Source organism: Letharia columbiana, assembly GCF_014066305.1.
Source record: "Letharia columbiana isolate WasteWater2 chromosome Unknown Sc0000000_s0, whole genome shotgun sequence".
Lineage (NCBI taxonomy): Eukaryota > Fungi > Ascomycota > Lecanoromycetes > Lecanorales > Parmeliaceae > Letharia > Letharia columbiana.
The window spans coordinates 2,135,059-2,154,378 of NW_023501036.1; the positions used below are offsets into that span (position 1 = coordinate 2,135,059).

Below are 19,320 nucleotides of genomic sequence, written 5' to 3' on the forward strand. Positions count from 1 at the left end.
CATCGGGGCATAGGCAAGCTTCTTATACCGTTCAGAACGAGGAAAACCAAAGGGCCAAATCCTCGGAGTCGACAATCAGGTCGATATTGGCTTCAGCCTCGTCGCTAGCTTGCTGCAAAAGCTCTTCTGCCTCGTAGTAGTCTTTCTGATGACAACGGTGTAAATAGTTCACACAGAGCCAGCGAGCTGCGACCTGAGTGTTTAGCCAGTGATAGATTGTTCTCATCCAAGCTATGCATGCGGAGGCGTTAGTACTGCGGGGTGACTATAGCAGAAGGTCGTACTGTAGTCTTGATTACCGAAGATTGGTAATCTCCTCTGCTAACGTACTAATCAAAGGTGACCAGGTGGTCCAATGGCACTAAGACTTTGAACTCCTGCAAAGGCCATTTCTTTTTTTGGACCACCTGCCCCAAGCGTGGCTAATACATATATAATCAGGGGCTTCCTTAAGCTCTTCGACAATCACAGTTCGTTCGTTGCTCACATCCCACAAGAAATAAGGCCTCCCATTTTATTATTCCTTATCTCCAGCCAAGGAAAGGCTTCAACGCAAGCTGGAGTACTTGTATCAAGCAAACGAGCTAGAAATATTGAAGCTTGTGGCTGCTTGTGGTCTGAGGGTCCCGAAGATAAGATATGCATCTATTTTGCATGTGACAAACATGCACTACGTGCTGTAAAGCAGCATATTGAGTATAAATGTCGGGTTGAGCCTGCACCAGTCCGAGGAAGGTGTGAAATTTTTTTGGGCTGGAGAACCTGCGACTCGTGTACGAACTTGAGTGGGAACAGGAGAAACACGTGTGTATGATATGTAGATTGCTTGAGCCCTGCAACCTCACGCTCCACATTCATGTACCGATTAGCAGCTTCCGTGGCCTCTGCGGCTTTAGCCATTGATTTTCGAGCCGGACTTCAACAGGAATCTAGCTTGATAACTCCCACTCCACCATTCGAGGAGAACTCGAAAAGAGTTGATTTGAGAGACTGAAGCCTTTAATCTGAACTGCTTCGAGACCAAAACCCTGCGCGAGGAGATCTTTTATGTGAGACCAATTAGCCAATGCCCTGCGGTGTCCTTCTCCTGTGCCTGGATGATCCTCAAATTGCTTCACCTCGTCCCCAAGTGGCTCTCGCCTCCAAGCATACTCAATCCTTAAAGATAAGCAAGGGAGGCCCTTCACAGTAGTGTCATTGAGTGGAAAGCGGATCGCTAGCAAAGCATAAGACCACTAAACACCGATGGAAGGTGGGCTGATATCTGACTGCTCATTTCAGGGATCTCCCAAAACTCCAGTCATGCAATTGATGGCTAGACTATGTGCAGCTCTGATCAGCTATAATCGCGACGTCTCTGTGGAAGCGCTGTCCGGAAGTGCTCGTCTTGAGCGAATACTACGAACATATTGAGTTGTCTTGGTCTGGGCATCCAGGCAGCAGCATGCCAAGACCAGCTTACTAAGCAAAGATCGACAACTTGATTAGTCGTTGATGCCCACGCTCGGATCCTGCTTCTCGTTTCCTCCTGTTTCTCTCGTTGACCACGTCAGACCAAAATTCTCCTGCAGACTATGACTCATCCGAAACATGCAGCCAGGGATGTTTGAGAACTCATGCCCTTGGCCACGACGGTTGCTGCATATCCAGACCCTAACATCCTACGAATGGCGACCGGGGAACATCTATGGTGGATACCAAAATCCAAGATACAATGCTCTATCATATACATGGGGTAGATGGCAGCTTGACGAAGACAAAATGCCAGATAGTTGACGCGATCCGAGTGAAGGGGACATCTTGGAGCATTCCCCGAATCGATCCTGTTCATTTCACTGCCTGAGAAATTTGCAGCAGTAATTGCAGACACTGCCGGACCTCATCCTTCCGAAGCCGGTGTCTCTGGAGTTGACTTTCTTTGGCTGGATGTCGCCTGTATCGACCAAACCCCCAGATCCCGCGAGAAAGCTCAGGAAATCGGTCGCCAGGCCAAGATATTCCGGGGCGCTACTCAAGTCTTCGTGTGGTTGACTACTCATGACATATCCTGGTATACCACCTGGGCATCCGAAATGGAGCCTCAGTTTGAGCTTATGTGCGGCCCCAAATTTCATACTGAGGTCGACGTTCGTGATTGGGCAATGGAAGTAACAATGATTGTTGCCGACTTGCTAGCTGACCCTTGGTTCTCCTCGCTTTGGACTCTTCAAGAGACGTTCCTGTCTCCAGCAGCCGTGATAATCCCGGGTGACGCAATGAAGAGCAGTATTGACCTCTGTCGTCTCAGTTTTATCAGTGAGACCCTGCAATCAATCAAGGATGCTTTGGGCTATGATGACAAGATACGGGAAGCCGATGAAGAGTGTGGCTTAGGTGCTATGATTGACCTGACTGGGCTTCTTGTGTGCCTCGATCAGGATTCGATGGGCTTGTTGACGGCTGCAGGACATCGAACCACTCGCCACGAGGAAGACCGTGTGTACGGAATTATGCAAGTTTTTGAACTTCAACTTGGTAATTCGGCCCCTGGTATCGATGAAAATCGTGCTTTCAGCTTGGAAGAGCTTAACGATCAGTTGGGCGCAGCATTATTGGTAAAAGACCCTATATTGAGCCAGATGTATATCTATCAGGGTAAAGTTGAGCCAAGAAAGGGCTGGCGATTAGCCAGATGTTCCATCGTTCCCTCTGAGTCAAAGGTTTTCTATCATCGCAAGCGGGCTCAACCCACAGTCGAGAATCGTGCAACGCTATCTTGTCAACGGTTAGAGGCTTCCCTCTGGGGCAAATTCTCAGGACCGATGATATCATTTCGAGTTTTCGCACAGCGTCTTTTGCACGATTGGCCGAACGCATGGTCTTACGGGGGCGCGACTATATTGCTTGACAAGGAAATTCTCGACGAATGCCCTGAAGAATACCGTGCGACCAATCTCTCCCGGGCTGCATTTTTGGCGCCTTATACACCAGAGGTGACAATTTTGCTTTTGGGATTACAAAGTGAACTCAAGAGCGAAGGCGAAAAGGGTCGTAGATCAGCGGTTGGATTGCTCCTACACCGGTCTTCGGATCTGGCATTAAAGACTGCGACGGAACCCGAAATTTGGAAGCGTGTTGGTCTCTTTATATGGAGTGTCGACTCGGAACGGCTAGAAGAGGAATCAATCCGCAGCAACGAACCTTTCAAACTACTCGCGAAATCTATTGAGAACTCTAAGACTATAACCAAACACCTTCCTTACCTGAAGGGCGAAGGCCCTGAGTGGAAGGATGCCTCAGGGTTGTATGGGTAGCTCCAGGTCATGTCACACGATGAGTTCTAGGTTACAAAAGTGCCACTCATCAAGCCCTAGACTCCTCTCGTGGCGTTCATCTGCATTCCTATTACCAGAACTTATATATTACTTTGATCACATCGTTTACCCATTGGATGCGGGTACAACTTATGACAGCCTCGGCGAGCGCCCTCGTTGTTCGATGTGGAAATAAACAGCTCGTTCTGTGGTTCGCCCGGGGGCGCTGGTTTTGTGGAGAAGTTGAGTACCACGAGGATGCCTTTATTCCTGAACGTCTTATTCAATACATTGATCTCCAGGACTGATAGCAATCTGGCTTCTTCGCTAGTTACTCATACTTCATCCTTGAGTCTTTGGGATTTTCAAGTTGGAGGTTGACACTATAAGACGAATTTAGGAGACCACACTTCCATCACGATGGTCGACAATCCTAGTCCCCATGATATTCGCGCGCAGCAATTGCTCGTTCAGGTCCAAAAAAGCATCCCCTAGCGCGCTGCGCATGCTGCATTACCAACCGTATCCCAAGCAGTGCGAACAAACGTAGTCGAACACAGCGCTACGGAGTCCACATTCCCGTTCACACCCCCCAATGACGGCCATCAAATCTCCAACTCGTCCCATCGGCATGAGGGACCGTCCGCGACCTGATCGGCTCCAGAAGAGTGCAATACTAGTCACATTGGCAGTCCCGGCCATGTGTGGGTATCAAGGTGTGACGGTCCCTCTAGCGAGTGGACCGACCTGGCGGAAGTCGATCGCGCACTGTAGTCGCAGAGGCAATGGTCGCCGCATCGAAGATGTATGCCTACATCTCTAACGGTCGAGGCGATGCCACTAGATTTTCAACGCGGGAACCGACTTCTCATGGGCTGCAGTAGACCTGGACATTCGCCTTGCAGGTGTAGATACCATTTTGGAGAGCGGTGTACCCGTAATGACATTCTGAGCAGTCGATGAAAGAGATACCGCTCTGGCTTGCGAGTGGGCCCCTTGCGACGGGGACTACGGCTGGCATTGGAGCAGCGAGAGCAGTTGGAAGAAGAGGGAGGAGACGGAGGAAGATAGAGGCCTTCATGGTGATGATGGGGATGTTGCGAAGGTTTGAGGGTCGCGTGATTGAAGACTGCTGGTTCGACGAGATAACTTTATAATCAGGAGTCTGGAACTGTAATAATGACTTCAAAGTTGTGTTGACACTGAGAGTGACACTGTACGATAGATTTTATGAGAATTGAGGCACTATGTAATACTCATAGAGGATGAGTTTCGGGTATTTTTGCATCGAAAGCGGGGCTGGGTGGCTTTGATCGAAGCTTGAGAGCCAGAAATACGCAACATTACCGAGTTGCTCGCTGCGTCATCCATCTCTCGTAAGCACAGCCTCCCAACCTCCTCGTAATGTATTTTAGATCCGTAAGGATATACCAAAATAGGAACAAAATGATTACAGTAAAGTATGGTTACGGCTCGCTACAATGCCCCGAACAGAGCGAAGGCAATTCTGCTAGCGTGTTTACGTAAGGCAAAGCAATACCACATTGAAGAAGGGAAAGCAAAAATCTCGATGAATTTGACCCAACGAGACTAGATATTGAATTGCTTTTTGAGAGAAAGAATGACAACATGAGTGGTTAATGAACAATCCAAAACGACATATACTGAGTAAATACTATCGAAAGCAACACACATTCGCGATTCCGAAAGGCCGATTGGATACTACCACTTCTTGTCAGAAATATCCCAGCTCGCCAGCGGCCTGAATGCCAACCCTACCATGGAATTGAGAGAGCACCGTGACGACTGCTCGATGATCAAAGGTTGGGCTTCTCGTAGCGATGCTGGTCTTTGCCCTTGCGTTGGCATCTCCATCGGCTGCCCGCCCTCGTGCTCTTCCACTAAGTCGACCATCTATTTCCTGGCATTCAGTGCCTGAAAACGTAAGCGATGCGACACACAAAAGAGTCTCCCACGTACTGCTGCGAGTAGACTCCGTATACCATTGCCACAATATGAGAGCCGTATTCAGAGTTTGATGAGCCTCAATTTTCGCACTCCAGTGGCTGTAGCTATTTATGGAACAAGGCTGAGGCCAAAAACGGCCCATACCAGTTCGGTACTAGAGGCCGATTTACGCTCGTAGAGCAATTCTCAGCAATTGAAGTTTTTATCTCCATCATTGTCCATCACGACAGCGATTTGGCCATGACGATATCAACTCATCGAAGATTCGAACGGAGTTCTTCTGATCTTTATCGAAACTGTCGACTCGCTGTCGTGTGTCGCTGTGAAGCCTCCACCATGAGAGCTTTCTCTTACATGGGTACGATACAATAAGCCCAAAGACCAGAAAAACAGAGAGTAAGCTGTTGCCTTCTGAGAATATCGAGACTCAGAAGGACCATTCCCAGGCATGTGATTCATGTCTCATCCAGCTCAGGCCCAATATAGGAAGCCTGACGAGGCTCTGGCTTGTGCGAAGGATGACACCGTCGCTGTCGGATCCTGCAGGATTCTAGAGCTGCGTGGCGTGTGGCGCGCGTGGACAAAAACCGCTTCGAGATCTTGGAATAACTTTCAACGAGCTTGTGCCACTATCTTATGCAGGGCAAAGCCGTCCATGCAGGTACAATCATAGCTAATCTGTCACGGATCCTTCCGATATCTAGATCAATATTAAGAACGTCCACACAAGGCCTCACACCTTTGGGCCTATATCTAGTTCGACAACACAGCCTCCAATGATTCCTGGTCAAGTGACTCTCTCGTTTTTGAGCTGTGAATACCTTCAAACACAGCGGATGGATCTCCTTTCGCCTTCTCTGTGCGCAGTACTAGGTAGGTGACCACTCCCTAAAAATGGAACATCGAACTTAAGTGTAGGCCTATGGCTTGAGTATGTTCGACCCAACGGGAAAGAGCGTGACTGGCGCATACATCATTTGGCACTAGAAGAAGCTCGTTCAGCGCCGTTGTATCGTTACTGATCACGGAGAACACAGGAATTCAGCGAAGCGTTCTACTTCTTTTCAGATTTCACTCTTGACGCCGAAGAGAAAGTTGCTGTCAGTTGAGGCTCTTCGGGTAACGGATCCTTGGGGATTTGTTTCATTTCACCGGATCATCTTACTGTCCGGGCTACGCCCGAGGAGTCATAATCCAATAGGACTCCACCAGCAAATTTCAGTATGGTAATTCCTAAACCACTGCTTCCTGCTTACCTCAACACAACCTGTGAAACACAATCCACAACAGCTAAGATCGAGAAGCCTCATGGCCACCTTGAAGCATCCAGCCCCTCATACTATTACCGTCCCCGCAAGGAAGACTCAGGAGCACGCGACCATCTTGCGCTGCTTTCACCTCTGAAGCCTAACAAAGATGAAACGCATCCACGATGGCTAAGGTCAGTAAGCCACAAGACTCAGTCAAGGCGCCCACCACTTGATACCACTGTAATGGCAGTCAGGAAGCTTCAGGAACATAGGGTCCTGTTGCACTGCTTCTCACCTATGGTGCCTAAGAATGTTGAAACGCATCTACGCTGCCTGTAGGAATCAGGTAGCATAACACCCTTTGAACCATCGAAGTAAGGTCGGTCCGTGTATATATACCCCGTCGCAATCCACTGTCACAGCTTATCCCAAACAGCATCTTCTTCACCTTCCAGCATCATTCTCTTTGTCTTCTCTCGTATATACTGCTAAATCCCCGACACTGGTTGTCTCGTTCACGCATTCTACTCTCATTCAACAGTCTACAATCACCACCACCAACACACCTTCTCACATTCCTTATCTTTCAATTTACACCAACTCCACCATTACCACCAACACGATGCAGGTCCATCAGCTCGTGGCACTATTGCCCCTCCTTGCAGCTCCCCTCAGCGTCCTCGCCATCCCCAACGGAGCATGCGACGGGCAATCCGACGGCCTATCCATCACATGGTCCGGCAACGCCGAGGGCGCCTACTACACCTTCAACAACGGCGCCAGCACCGGCCCCGCAACCGGCTGCACAGACCTCGGCTCCGGCTTCGCCGGCCAAGTCGGCATATCCTACATGGGCGCCAACGGCCACCCCCACGCCGACGGCACGATTCTCGAAACCAACCCGTCCGGCTACTTCGACATCAGCTACATCCTCGGCTACACCCTCCCCGTCGTCTGTTCCGCCAACGGCGCCTCCACCGGCTGCGCCATCGACCTTTTCGGCTCCGGCACCCCGTGCCCCAGCGCCGTGCAGGACGGCGTCTGCGTAAACCCCACCGGCCCCGGCGGATCCAGAGACCCGGGCAGCTACCCAAACTCCGCGACCGCTTGGCCGTGGTGCAACGCGTGTTCACCACCGGACCCCTTCTTCGCACCCTGCTCGGGCTCCGCCTACACCTACCCTTACGATGACGGTGCGACGGTGGGACCGGCTACGGGCTCCATACAGTGCTGTGTTGGCACCGCGTGCGGCTCTACGGGCAGGGAGGGTAGTGGGAAGGGGGGCAGCAACGAGCCGAACCGAGCCCAACCTTGCGCTCCTTGCGCTTCCGGCAGCAAGCGGAGCCTTCTCGGGCGGAGGTGGAGCAAGGAAGAGTAAGCTGGTTCTTACTCAGTGAGCGTCTATTCGATGGGGACTGGGTGTGCTATTTTCTCCACGGATTCTGCCGCATAGCGCTGGAGTATGGGTTCTTTTTGGATTCGCGATCTCTTCCTCCTTTTCGAGCATAGCGTCGGCGCACGTCGTCTTGGGTTTGCGATCCACTGTCTCTGTCTTTGAAGCATAGCGTTGGAGTCTATTGATCTTGCATTGCACATTCGGCGCTGTTCGCACGGTCTTGTTTGATATTTGCTGCACATATGGGACATGCTGGACATAAGGGGCGCTTCTTGTGCAGGATACCCATCAGCGCTTTGGGCATTGGTTGTTTCTTGTTTTCACTCTGTCTTTGTGTACATATCGTGCTCCTCAGAGTTTCACACTCTTGACTCACAGTCCTTACCCTTAAACAGAACGCGTTCTCAATGTCATTCTTTCATACTCTCCTCGCGTCTTTTGAGCCAAAGTCGCTTCGGAAACTTCTTGACCCAAGGCCGCTTAGCGCGAAAGTACCGCACCATTTGCAACTTCCCCTCGATCGGCAAAGAGACCCTTGTCGTCAACACTACTGTGGGGAAACAGTGATTGGACATCGATGGATCATGACCCGGAGATCCATCCGCGGACACTGCCCCCACAATGTGGCTACTACATAGCGTCCGATAAGCATCTGATCAACAGTGATAAGGAATTCTTCCATACATCACTTTACATTCACCATTTATCTAATTCTCCCCATCCTCTCCAATCCCACCGTCCCCCACATCCACAACCGTAACCCCCCTCACCCAACGCCCAACCCTCCCCCCCCTTCACGCCAACGCAAAGTAAAAATGCTAACCCTCATCTCCGCCCCCCCCCTCCCCCTACGCGCGCAAGAACCGCACCCCCCCCTCGAGAAAGCCATCCCCTCCGCCCTCCGCGCCGAGATCCCCCGGGCGAGCGGCACCGAGACCCCCGCGGCACCAACCCGCTGGAGAAGCCGCCGATCCTGCTCTTCGACGCACGGCCGGCCGCCGATCTACGAGTCGTGGTACATCCAGGAGTACATTGTGCGGAAGTGGGCGGGGAGGGGGCCGCGGTTGATGCCGGAGGGGGTGGAGGGGGCGTTGCAGGGCGAGGCGGGTGCAGGTGGTGGTGATGCGCTGGTGTGTAGGGTGTAGGGGGGGTTTGTTCATTCGTTTATTCGTTAAATCTTTCTTAATTCAGTCCCGATTGTATATTCGATTGTTTGTTAGTTCAACTATCCGTTTGCATTGCTCAACGTACCCATACGCGCTCGACTGACGAACGAGCTTTACACAAAAAAACAGGGGCCTCGCATTCTTCGAAACCTCCCGCGGCGACCCGCCAATCCCCCGAATGGCTCGCCCGGCAGCTGCGCAAAGTCCACGGCGCCATCAAAGCCACCGACGCCTTCGTGAGAGCGGGCGACGGCGACTTCATCATCGGCGAACGAGTTGACCGTCGCCGATATCGCGGCCGGGTGCATGATGGGCACATGGGGGGGGGAGACGCGGTTCGGACTCATCAGGTGGAAGGAGGAGTACGCGGAGCTGGTCAAGTGGTGGGAGAGGCTGGAGGAGCGGGGAGAGTTTCCGGCAGACGAGGCCGGTGATGTTTGATTTGCGGGAGAAGGTCGCGTGATGGAGTTTTTCGTGGTGACCCGGCGCTGGCTTGCTGGCGGAAGGAGCGTTTGGAGATGTTTGAGGCGGGGTCGAGGAGTTGTGGGGGAGTTTGACCTGGTCACGGGATGAAGCTAAGTGTTTTGTTGCATAGAACGCGTATCTCTTTCCTGAAGGGTTGCCTAAAAACCAATCCGACACGCTCAACTCGTGCAAACACCACCCGCTGCCTTTGGCCTGCTGCTGGCACTCTGACCGCCAGACCTTAGGACGGAAAGCTCGCTGACTAACTTTGAACAAGACCAGCTCTGTTACCTCTCACCACTTGCAAAAGAGCGCCCGAAAGCCGCTGCAAGACCGAATCTCTGGTTCTGACCCCTCACGCAAAAATAGTTTTTTCGACTCTTCCGGGCCGATGGCCCCTCTTGTCCTCTTTCAAAGCATGTATGGCACCAAACATCAAGATCTATAAAACAGGCCCCCTTCATAACGGTGGATCTGTTCTTACCAAGGCAACGAAGATTTTTCGCACAGTGAGCGGGCGAGTAAACGCTGCGTGTCTCTTGCAACGCCTTCTCTTTCGATAGCCGGTCTGCGGTACCCGGTCTTGAGCGGATATTGAGTTACGGTAGCCAGCAACAACCAGTGTAGCGATCCCAAGAATTAGTCCTGCCATGTATGGGAGCAACAGTGAGAGTCAAAGTCAGGGATTCAAAATAACACACTCAGTGATAATAGGACGTATACAGATTCATCCGGGTATCTTTCACGAAAGCTGCTAACGATGTTGACGACGAAAGAGACGAACGGATAGGCAACGGCAATTGAAACTTGCCAAACGGAAAAACCCTGGCCGAGAACTCATAGCAAGCTTCACCTTGCCGAACGGTCCAACGGGGAATCACTTAGGTCCACCGCGGGCCGAGGAAGATACGGTCTCCCGAGGTTGTCTCTGCCGGTATCTTACACAGCAGGCACCTGGCTAGCTATCATCATCAACGATTATTCTGTGACGCCTGATAAATGTCTTACGCCGTGCGTGGAGAAACGGGATTTAACGTATAAGGGAAGATATCAGAGGAGAGAATCGGTCAAAAGGCGATACATACTTCCTCGGGTCCACTCTCGACTGTGGGCAGATACAAAGGACCAGATGACTTTTCGGTGGCAATGTCATCATATGTCGTAGAGGATGTTGAAAACGGTGCTCCCAGCGCAGTGCCAGACCCCTTCAGCTCAGGCGTGCGTGCAACTTGTCATTTGACGTCGTGATGGCCTGAGGCTTATTGTGGCATGACAATCATACGTTGTGGTTGATGACGGACCCAGCTGCAGGCTTCACGAGCTTGATCTGTTAGGGGGCAAGGACATTTAAATCCGTCGAAGTTTTCGAAGTTTGCTCGCAAAAAGGGGGTAAGGTCGGTGGCTGCTCTGGATTGTGTGAGTCTTAGAGATTAAGATCGTCGCTAACGGAAATGGATGGTTAAGTTCTTATCCACATTAAGGCAATGTAATTACCACCTATGCCTGAGCGCAGTAAAATGTTAGAGTGCTACCAGCGGAGTGGATAGCCTGCTTGACGGATTTGTTACAATCAGCGCCTTCCATGGATTTGACCTACATCCCATTCTCCACTCAGAACATGAATATCTTTCTTTCTTCTTTTTTGATTGGCAGTGACTCGCTAGAAACCCGCGAGCTGGCGCAAAACGCCGACATTCTGTTTTCTGTGGAGACGCAATTCACCAACTTCACTGTTCCGGTCTCCATTACACCCAAGGGTCATAAGCACATCGATTGAATACATTCGACGCTCATATCCACTCACTATGGTACATACTTGGTCAACTCCAAACAATCTCTCTGTTCCGCATTCTCAATCTTATTCCACCAATGCTCCGTAGACTTGCCACCTCGTATCTTCCCCCTCGCCTGTTTCTCCAGAAACTCCTCTCTAGACTTCGTCCCATAGTGGTGTAAGCCCCATCTGTCCCTTGTGATTGGCTTCCGATCGCAAGACTTGTCAATCACGTCCCCATGCTCTCCGACTTGGATAGCTCCATTCTTCAATACGGCGACGCAGTGGCAGTTCCACATGGTGTCAAACAGGGCTGTACGTACAAAAGTCTTGACCTTGAGGTTGTCGTTGTTGGGATCATCCACGATGCAGCGGTTGAAGGCTTTGCGAGGCCCTTCTGCAGGACGGGTGAGTAAGCCGGCGGAGCTGTGGACAAGCCAGTTGACGCCCACAGCACCAACGGTATTATTGCGTGCCCACTCGTGTAGGAATCCCGAAAGTGTTTCACCGCCGGTCATTTCTAAGAATTCATCCGCATCAAGGAACCCCATCCACGTGTGCCTGTCGCCAAACATTGTTACGCATCCGCTATAGTATTGTTCTTGAATCCCTTTTCGGTCGTCTAGCTGATCTGAGTGGAGATGAGGTTGAAAGTAGACCCAGGTGATAGCGGAGGAGGGAATGGGATAGGTTACGCTAGAGAGCGGGGGTTCGGTGCCGTCGTCAAAAATATAGAAGCGGCGAATGCCATGGTGGAAATAGTAGTGGGTGAAGAATTCGGGGAGATCTCTGGATTGGTTCTTCACTGCGACACGGTTTAGTACTCTGCTGGACTGGATTGAGGTGTGCAATAGAACTATAGGCACTGACCTGCCATACAGATTGCCATGTACTCTTCATTATCCGGGGGTGAAAGCGTAGGGAATGGCGCTGGTAAGGAAACGTTCATTGAAGGACTTGTGACATTGTGTAGTTGGGCATCAACAGTTTGCTGCTCGCTGCCGGCCGAGGCTGTTGTAGAAAATGAAGCAGGTTTCTCTGCTTCGTTAGACAGAGAACTATAAGTCTTGCGCAACTGCCCTTCGCTGCCAGCGTTGAACCATATTAAAGACAAGAGAGCGCAAACAATGACGAAGCCCACGAGACCTTTTGACGGATGAGATCTCGCTGGCCTATCCGAGTGACCATTTCTGTGGGCCATGATCAGTAGAATGATGATGAATTGTAAGACGAACAGATTGTAAAACCAGAAATTAAGAAGAACATTCTGCGACTGCATGTATGTACAGGAGATGTTAAAAATGGGGGACGGGGCCTTGTCCTGGGCGAGCAATACCTCATGCCGAAGTGATCAAACATGTTGGGTAGGAATGCTCTCAAATATGCTCTAAAGCTTGACAAACTTTCATCCCACACAAGCTTCCGCGTCACTTGCTTGGCTGAACCGAGGGTTGAGCTGGGAAAGAGTTGGTGCGCCAAGACCACGGATGATTGTTGCCGTTGGTCGCATGTTTGCAGATAGCCGATCGCCTCATCGATCAGGAAGCTCAAGGGACCTTTCTCGGAATTGTGTCAAGTGACTAGAACAAGTAACGCTTCTGAGATAGATGACGCGGCATGTCAATTGTGCAACGTGTGAGTATCCTGTTGTAACCTGAGAGACAGAGGTCTTCGCATAAATGCACAAGTTATGTCAAAATGGCAAAGAATCTGAAAAACCTTTCATGCTCCAGAGTCTGAAGTTCAAGATGTAATGAACCAGGGAGCGCACGCCTAGAAAAGGCTAAAAGCGCACTTGAACCCAGACTTGAACTCCACACCCCCGTTTGTCTCATGCAGTACCTATTTCAAAAGAGCAAAAGGACTGTCAGCCAGTGCGGAGGGTAGGAAAAGAGACCTGTTAGGAGCAGTTTATCGCCATTCTTCGCTATTCGTTATACGCAATCATAGCATAAGCCTGTGTCACAAAGATTGGGGGGGGGAACGAAGGTCAGACGGACACTCTCCGGTCGCCGGAAAGATTCATGGTCACTCCTTCACCACTGCGCTGACTGGGCCTTCTAAGGGACAGTACGCTGTTAGTAATGTAACGCACAAAAGCAAGACCCTTACTCTGTGAAAACATTGTGGGGCATTTCAAGGAGAGCCAAGGATCGAGGGCGGGACAGTGAATACATTTGAGGCCAAAACCAGAAATACATGCTTAAATCAGTAAGGATCGAAACATCAAACACGACGCAAGTTACATAGTGAAATGACGGAATCTGAGAACTGGATATTCTGGGCATCGGCAGAATATAGGACAGATACAAGGCGAAGACTGGAGGATTGCTAGCAAACACTGGATCCACAGCCAACGTTTAGACTGTCGCAAAGGTCACTTAGACACTCGAGGTCATATTGATCCACAAGGTGGCGTAGGTGGATTCGTGCACCTTGCTCTCCTTGAAGCGAGTTGTGGAAGCAATTTGAAGGGATCTTCTCTGTGGCTGTCGCCCGAGACGGTCGATGCTACAAGTAGCGTCGGTAGCTTTATAGAAGACGGGAGGCTCATTAAATAAAGTATTATACCACTTCTAGGCTGTTGAAGCGCGTTTAATGCTAACAGCTCGGATAGTGGAAGCTGGCGTAACGGCGTGAGAGCGGTCTAAAGTAGAACATATCATTGGTGTGCTGTCGCTTGATTGAATTTGTGTATAGAGTAGTGTAAAGTATGCTATGCGGCTAATTTAGCGTCAATAGTGACGTATGGGAAGGAGCATCTTAACTTCCTATCAAACCAATCTTACGCCCTCCTCTGTCAGTAATCTCGGCCAAAAGAAAATTCATTGAGAATTTCATTCGCTGCCAGCCTCGTGACGGAGACAACTCAGCAACCCCCCCCCCACTTCCACGCCCAATCATAACCCCACCATTCGCCCAACCCGCAGCCTTGCAGGAGGCTTGTCCGAACTTCTCAGCGGAGACCCACCACTCCCCTACAACATAAATCTCACCCTGGCAGCCATGATCTCTTCAACCTCCAAAGCATTCTTGTCCATCATGGCGCGCCCCTGCCGCCTACGAGCTCCTTCGCACATGCGAATTTCTACCATAAAGCAGCAAGTGCGTTCTCCAGAGCCACTACTCAGAGTTCCAATCCACCGCCAATTCTCTCAAACGCTCTCCTTCGCTTTGCCCAGGAAGGACTCTCAGGATAAGGACAGCATCAACACGGAGGCGACGGAGTACAGTAAGAGCGCAACGGACGATGAGGGGGCTAGGCAGGAGGATGCAGCTTTCGATCCCGATATCACAGACCCTCAGGAACAGAAGGACAAAGCTGGGGAGGGCACAGGAAAGGGCACGGTGAGCATATCTAGTCCACATATGCGGGGTGGTCGTCTTTAGGCTCTTCGACAGCTTTGGAATACTCTGCACACACTACAATTCTCCGAGTTCGAGTGCTAACGCATCATCCCCGCAGGATACGAACAATCCTCTTGATGTCAGTCCCGCGAACCCAGAAGTCAGCAAGCAACGAGGAGAAACAGAGGGTGGAGCAGAGAACTCGAGCAGCAGCTCTGATACCAAGAGCGATAGGAAGAGGTCAAGTGGAGGCTCTAGTCCGAGCAAGGGGAGCAAGGTCGCTTGAAAAGTGAAGCAAGACAAACACCTAGTTCTAAGCATGGGCGATGTTGTCATGTTGGTAACGAGTCTCCTGTTCGATTCGGCCTCTCAGGATACGACTCTGTTTGCATGCCCAATCTCAACACTATACTCCTGCCATGACCGTGATACGGAATACGACAGTACCCTGGCCTCTCATTTTCGGCAATAATCTGCACGTGGATACAGTCGGACATTGTCGGCAAGATGCATGATGGAGAGGCGATGGCTTAAATGAAATTGCACGCTTGGGCTTTGGCTTGGGCTTGGGCTTTGGGCTATGCACTGAACGGCTAGGGGCCCTCGGGCATAAGGATGCATAAGCGTTTCACATACTTGCGGGGAACAGATTCATAGTAGCGGTGTGAGAACGTCAAACGCTTCATTGACTGGACGAGGCTGCAAGGTTTCAGAAGCTCAGACGATAAAAATAGATGCTTCTGCATTCGCGATTTCACACAGCCCACCTCCTCCCAATCTTAGCAATACAATCAAACAATTCTACCTTACACATATTTGTAGCCAAGTCCACTTTTCTCTTTCGAAAATGAATTCATCAGGACTTAGTTCAGTCCTCCGACATTCAGGACGTGAGAGGTGGATGTCATCAAGATGCCCGGCGTCCGTAAGCAGAGCACCCATGCCGCCAACACCCCGGCCAACAACCCAGCCAATAATCCCAGCATCCATTCTACAAATCACATGCTAAGCATTACTCCTCACTCACAGCACTAGATGCCTTAGCCCAAGTCAAACGAGGCCTCCGCAGCCTCTTCGGCCGCCGCAAAAAGAAGAAGCAGCCGACGCAGCCGGAGCCTCCACCTAGCTCCAATGCCCATATCCAGACCGCAACAGCGGTCGCCGCTTCGCCGGTAGAAGCTCCAGCGACGAGCAACAGGAGCGTCACGGAAGCCGAGGATGCTATCGAAAACGGTACGACTTGGGTCCAAAGGGCCTCGTTGGCAGACAGACAGCCGCAGCTGACCTTATCCTATCCAGAAGAGCGCCTCCATCATCCACCACCGCATCCCGCAGCAGAACTTACACCCGCAACAGCGGTCTCCTTGATGCCCGATCCTCCACCCGCAACAACTACCGCCCCTCTGTCTTCCGGCCTCCCGGCTTCCCAGCATCACATCGCCGCACCCTCTCAGATCGAAGAAGCGAAAGAGATCGATCTGAACCCAGCCCGCGATATCAAGACCGGAGAAGGTGGTGGTGGTGGTGATATCACGACTGAATCACACGAAGGCAAGAATGGCTCCAGCGATGGCAGGCCCAAGCTCAAGCCCGACAACGAGACAGGCATGAGCGCTACAAGTGGGCCGATGGGGGACCACATGGCGGAAGTATGGAGGGATAGCGACGTAGGTTTGAAAGAGGGGAGGCCTGAAGGTCTAGAAGGCGAAGCAGGGGGTTGGCAGAAGGGGCCGGAGGGGAAGGGGAGGGTGGGAAGTTCTGACGGTGGGAAGGGGGTGAGCTGGCTTGGTATCCGGCTGCTAAGGGTTGGTCGGGTGATGAAGAAATTGAAACGCCGTACGAAGTGCCCGGAGCCCCGTGTTCTTTCTTTCGCTGCATTGGTCTGATACCCCCGTCGTTGGACAACAAGAGGAGCTTTCGCAGGAGATAAAATTGGTCAATCGAACTGGTAGGCATCCAGTCAGGTCCGTCGATGGAGTTTGGTAGAAGGGTTTCGTATCTATCGTCATCGCTGTGGGCTAGCCCCCTGTGATCTGTTCTGCATTCACAATCTCATCTCTTCCAAAGGAAGATTCAAACGCCAGTCCTATCACACATTGTTCTGTACATCATGACGGTCGTTTTAACAATCTCCCGCTGGCATCACCGGCCTTCTTCCCTTCCTCTATTCCCAGCTCAATTTGCTTCCCATTACCCTTCATGTCCGCCTCCGCTCGCAACATCTCCAATGTCCCAGCTTGCTGCCCCAGCACCGCTCTTCCCGAAGCTTCATTCGCTCCTGCCCGGACTACCGCCTTACCCCTCCCTGGACCTGTGCCCTGGGAGGATGTCTCTCTAGTGTTAGACGACGTGGCGACGCCTTGGTGCGCAGTTGGAATCGCAACCGGAATCGGAGCTGGAGCTGGAACTCAAAGACGTCTATTGCCCGCGACTTGGTAACCTCCTATGTGGGGTCCACAGGCAGAGCAGCTACTGATTTGCGAGCACTGCCGCCGCAGTTCGGATCTCGCCTGATAAGGACGGCCGACAGTGGTCGCGGAAGGCTTTCGCTCGCGCGGATTGGCACCGGAATGCACGGACTGATCGCATTTGGACACTGAGGAATTTTCGGATCTGGAGTACGGGCGGAATCAAAGCATGCTTCGTGGAAGGTGTCGGAGGTGTCAGCAACGCGGGAGTGATGGACGCTGGTATCTTGGCTGGCTATGTGTGATTTGACGCCGGTGCATGAGCAGGTTGAGGGCTGGAGGGTTGGTAGGTCCAAAGTGGTCCTTGATTTTCGTAAGTACTGCGTCGTTGTTCCGGCAGAAGTTGACATAGTAGACCAGGAAAGGTCTATCTTCGTTGGTGAAGTGATGATGGATGGGCTTCTTGTTGTGATGGATGGGATGAGAGGATAGGCGCACCGAGAGAGGTTCTGTGATATTCACATTGGTGTAAAAAAGTACTGACCATAGAGCAGAGTCTGGAAGAGACAAACCAAGCAGAGACTAGAAGACGTTGGAAGTCGAGCACAGGGTGGAAGTTACGGAAAGCAACAGGAAGCCAAGCAGAACCGACACGAAATTTGCTCATGCCATGACGTCTTTTTGTGACCACGATTTAAATGCTCAGCGAGTCTTGGTCTCCCTTGCCGCTGGAGCCGAAAAGACGCTTCTCTACGGTTCAGACACGGTTTTTTGCATTGATTCGATCGACTCTTTTCTACAAACGAAAGAAACAGATGCTGCTTAAAGTCAGTTCTGAGGTTTTGATTGGTCTGTGCCGTCTTGATGAACAAGTCTACAGACGAGCAATCTCGCACCTAGATTTGCGAGATTGCTTACCTTGTCACCTTTTCGTTTCAAGCAGTCATTCCTTAGCAGTGCTAACAATTTTCGAGTCTTCATTATTATTATTCCTTCTTTCTACATTCTTATGAACTTGCTTCGCATGATCCGCTCGATTTAAAAAGTCCCATGTACTCAAAATGGAAGTGCTAACGACAACATGACAAGATGGGCGCATATCTGAAGATGAGTCCTAGTTCGTGATGCTTGAGGACTCACCTCTACCATCCTAGGATCCCAGAAGTTGGCTGAACCTTCAACGCTCCTCCCGGGGGATTAGCAGTGTTAACGATGAGACACCGGCCTTCCCCACTGGTCTCTTCTCTCATCGACGTTTGAGTACCTATATTTCGGTCAGTTTCCACAGGTCAGAGTTTGGGGGGGGGCTCGAAACTTACGATCGATACCTCTCATGATGCGTTTGCTGGTCCCTAGCATACTCGTACTCGCCATAAGCATTGTCTGCATAGTCGGTGATGGTCTTGTTGGTCCTGCATGCTATGGTAGCCGTGAGGATGCGCTCGTTGAAAGTTTTCTCGGCCTGTTGCATTGCTGTGTCTAGGTCAGTACTTCTTCAAGATTTAACATAGCACGCGGCTTACTTGTAGCTTTTGTCCCTATATTCCTGCGCACGAGGATCTAAACGTTCGTGCTGATGCGGAGGCAAACCACCCGTGTTCTGGGTGTAGTATTCTTTGCTCTTCTTCGTCCATGTTTTCGTACTCCGTCTTGAGCGGCACCGAGACCCTTTTGGTATGCGCCGCGTGCAGCGTCTCTTCCCTTTGTGCTGGCACTGTATTGGCTATGCAGCTTCTGTCTGTCGGTACCACGAGGGAATTGATATGATCCATGGTTGTGCTTACCGTCGGGTCCCAACCCCTCCTCTCGGCCGTAGCGTTGAGCATGAGCTCTGTCGTAGTTCTCGGATGTACCTGCATACCTTGGAACCTCTCTGAGGAAAGACTCTTGGTCTCGATCGCGCACCGGTTCTCGGTTTGTACCTCCTCGTCTCCGGCCTTGTATTGCGTAGCCATCAGCATCCATCTTGAGGGCAAGGAAAAAGATGGGTCCGTGTGCTTCTGGCTGTGCCTGTGTTCTGGCAAGTTGACTAGAATGAGATTGTAGTGCCAAGGACAGAAGAAGACGTTATATAGGGGAAAGGACGGGAGAAAAGACAAAGGGTTTCTTGTAGGAAGTCGAGTCACGATGAAATGCGAGTGTTGTCGCTCACCAACACATTCTGGCACACTGGATTGTACTTGGTCACAATGAAATGCGAGTATTATTGCTCACTAACACCATGTGCACAATGAAATCTACTCTTTCAATGC

The 19,320-nt window shown here is 51.1% G+C and overlaps 9 protein-coding genes across 9 annotated transcripts; 4 read left to right on the top strand and 5 right to left on the bottom strand.

Moving 5' to 3' along the window:
* Positions 1 to 1,832: 1,832 nt before the first annotated feature.
* HO173_000609 (uncharacterized protein) lies at positions 1,833 to 2,039 on the bottom strand (the record flags this gene model as incomplete). Its single annotated transcript, XM_037302558.1, has 1 exon — positions 1,833 to 2,039. The coding sequence occupies one exon, from the start codon at positions 2,037 to 2,039 to the stop codon at positions 1,833 to 1,835; it is 207 nt and encodes a 68-aa protein (XP_037171137.1).
* A 114-nt stretch (positions 2,040 to 2,153) lies between these two features.
* Positions 2,154 to 3,293, top strand: HO173_000610 (uncharacterized protein; the record flags this gene model as incomplete). The annotated part of the gene is made up of 1 exon (XM_037302559.1): positions 2,154 to 3,293. The coding sequence occupies one exon, from the start codon at positions 2,154 to 2,156 to the stop codon at positions 3,291 to 3,293; it is 1,140 nt and encodes a 379-aa protein (XP_037171138.1).
* Positions 3,294 to 7,133: 3,840 nt separating this feature from the next.
* HO173_000611 (uncharacterized protein) lies at positions 7,134 to 7,889 on the top strand (the record flags this gene model as incomplete). Its single annotated transcript, XM_037302560.1, has 1 exon — positions 7,134 to 7,889. One exon carries the CDS (start codon positions 7,134 to 7,136, stop codon positions 7,887 to 7,889), a length of 756 nt encoding a protein of 251 aa, XP_037171139.1.
* Positions 7,890 to 9,186: 1,297 nt separating this feature from the next.
* HO173_000612 (uncharacterized protein) lies at positions 9,187 to 9,381 on the bottom strand (the record flags this gene model as incomplete). The annotated part of the gene is made up of 1 exon (XM_037302561.1): positions 9,187 to 9,381. One exon carries the CDS (start codon positions 9,379 to 9,381, stop codon positions 9,187 to 9,189), a length of 195 nt encoding a protein of 64 aa, XP_037171140.1.
* Positions 9,382 to 11,341: 1,960 nt separating this feature from the next.
* On the bottom strand, positions 11,342 to 12,513 carry HO173_000613 (uncharacterized protein; the record flags this gene model as incomplete). The annotated part of the gene is made up of 2 exons (XM_037302562.1): positions 11,342 to 12,117; positions 12,183 to 12,513. The coding sequence occupies 2 exons, from the start codon at positions 12,511 to 12,513 to the stop codon at positions 11,342 to 11,344; spliced, it is 1,107 nt and encodes a 368-aa protein (XP_037171141.1).
* A 1,805-nt stretch (positions 12,514 to 14,318) lies between these two features.
* Positions 14,319 to 14,946, top strand: HO173_000614 (uncharacterized protein; the record flags this gene model as incomplete). The annotated part of the gene is made up of 2 exons (XM_037302563.1): positions 14,319 to 14,660; positions 14,779 to 14,946. 2 exons carry the CDS (start codon positions 14,319 to 14,321, stop codon positions 14,944 to 14,946), a joined length of 510 nt encoding a protein of 169 aa, XP_037171142.1.
* A 626-nt stretch (positions 14,947 to 15,572) lies between these two features.
* HO173_000615 (uncharacterized protein) lies at positions 15,573 to 16,546 on the top strand (the record flags this gene model as incomplete). Its single annotated transcript, XM_037302564.1, has 2 exons — positions 15,573 to 15,585; positions 15,690 to 16,546. 2 exons carry the CDS (start codon positions 15,573 to 15,575, stop codon positions 16,544 to 16,546), a joined length of 870 nt encoding a protein of 289 aa, XP_037171143.1.
* Positions 16,547 to 16,768: 222 nt separating this feature from the next.
* Positions 16,769 to 17,735, bottom strand: HO173_000616 (uncharacterized protein; the record flags this gene model as incomplete). Its single annotated transcript, XM_037302565.1, has 3 exons — positions 16,769 to 16,978; positions 17,119 to 17,431; positions 17,641 to 17,735. The coding sequence occupies 3 exons, from the start codon at positions 17,733 to 17,735 to the stop codon at positions 16,769 to 16,771; spliced, it is 618 nt and encodes a 205-aa protein (XP_037171144.1).
* Positions 17,736 to 18,274: 539 nt separating this feature from the next.
* Positions 18,275 to 19,033, bottom strand: HO173_000617 (uncharacterized protein; the record flags this gene model as incomplete). Its single annotated transcript, XM_037302566.1, has 3 exons — positions 18,275 to 18,332; positions 18,388 to 18,530; positions 18,713 to 19,033. 3 exons carry the CDS (start codon positions 19,031 to 19,033, stop codon positions 18,275 to 18,277), a joined length of 522 nt encoding a protein of 173 aa, XP_037171145.1.
* Positions 19,034 to 19,320: the final 287 nt, after the last annotated feature.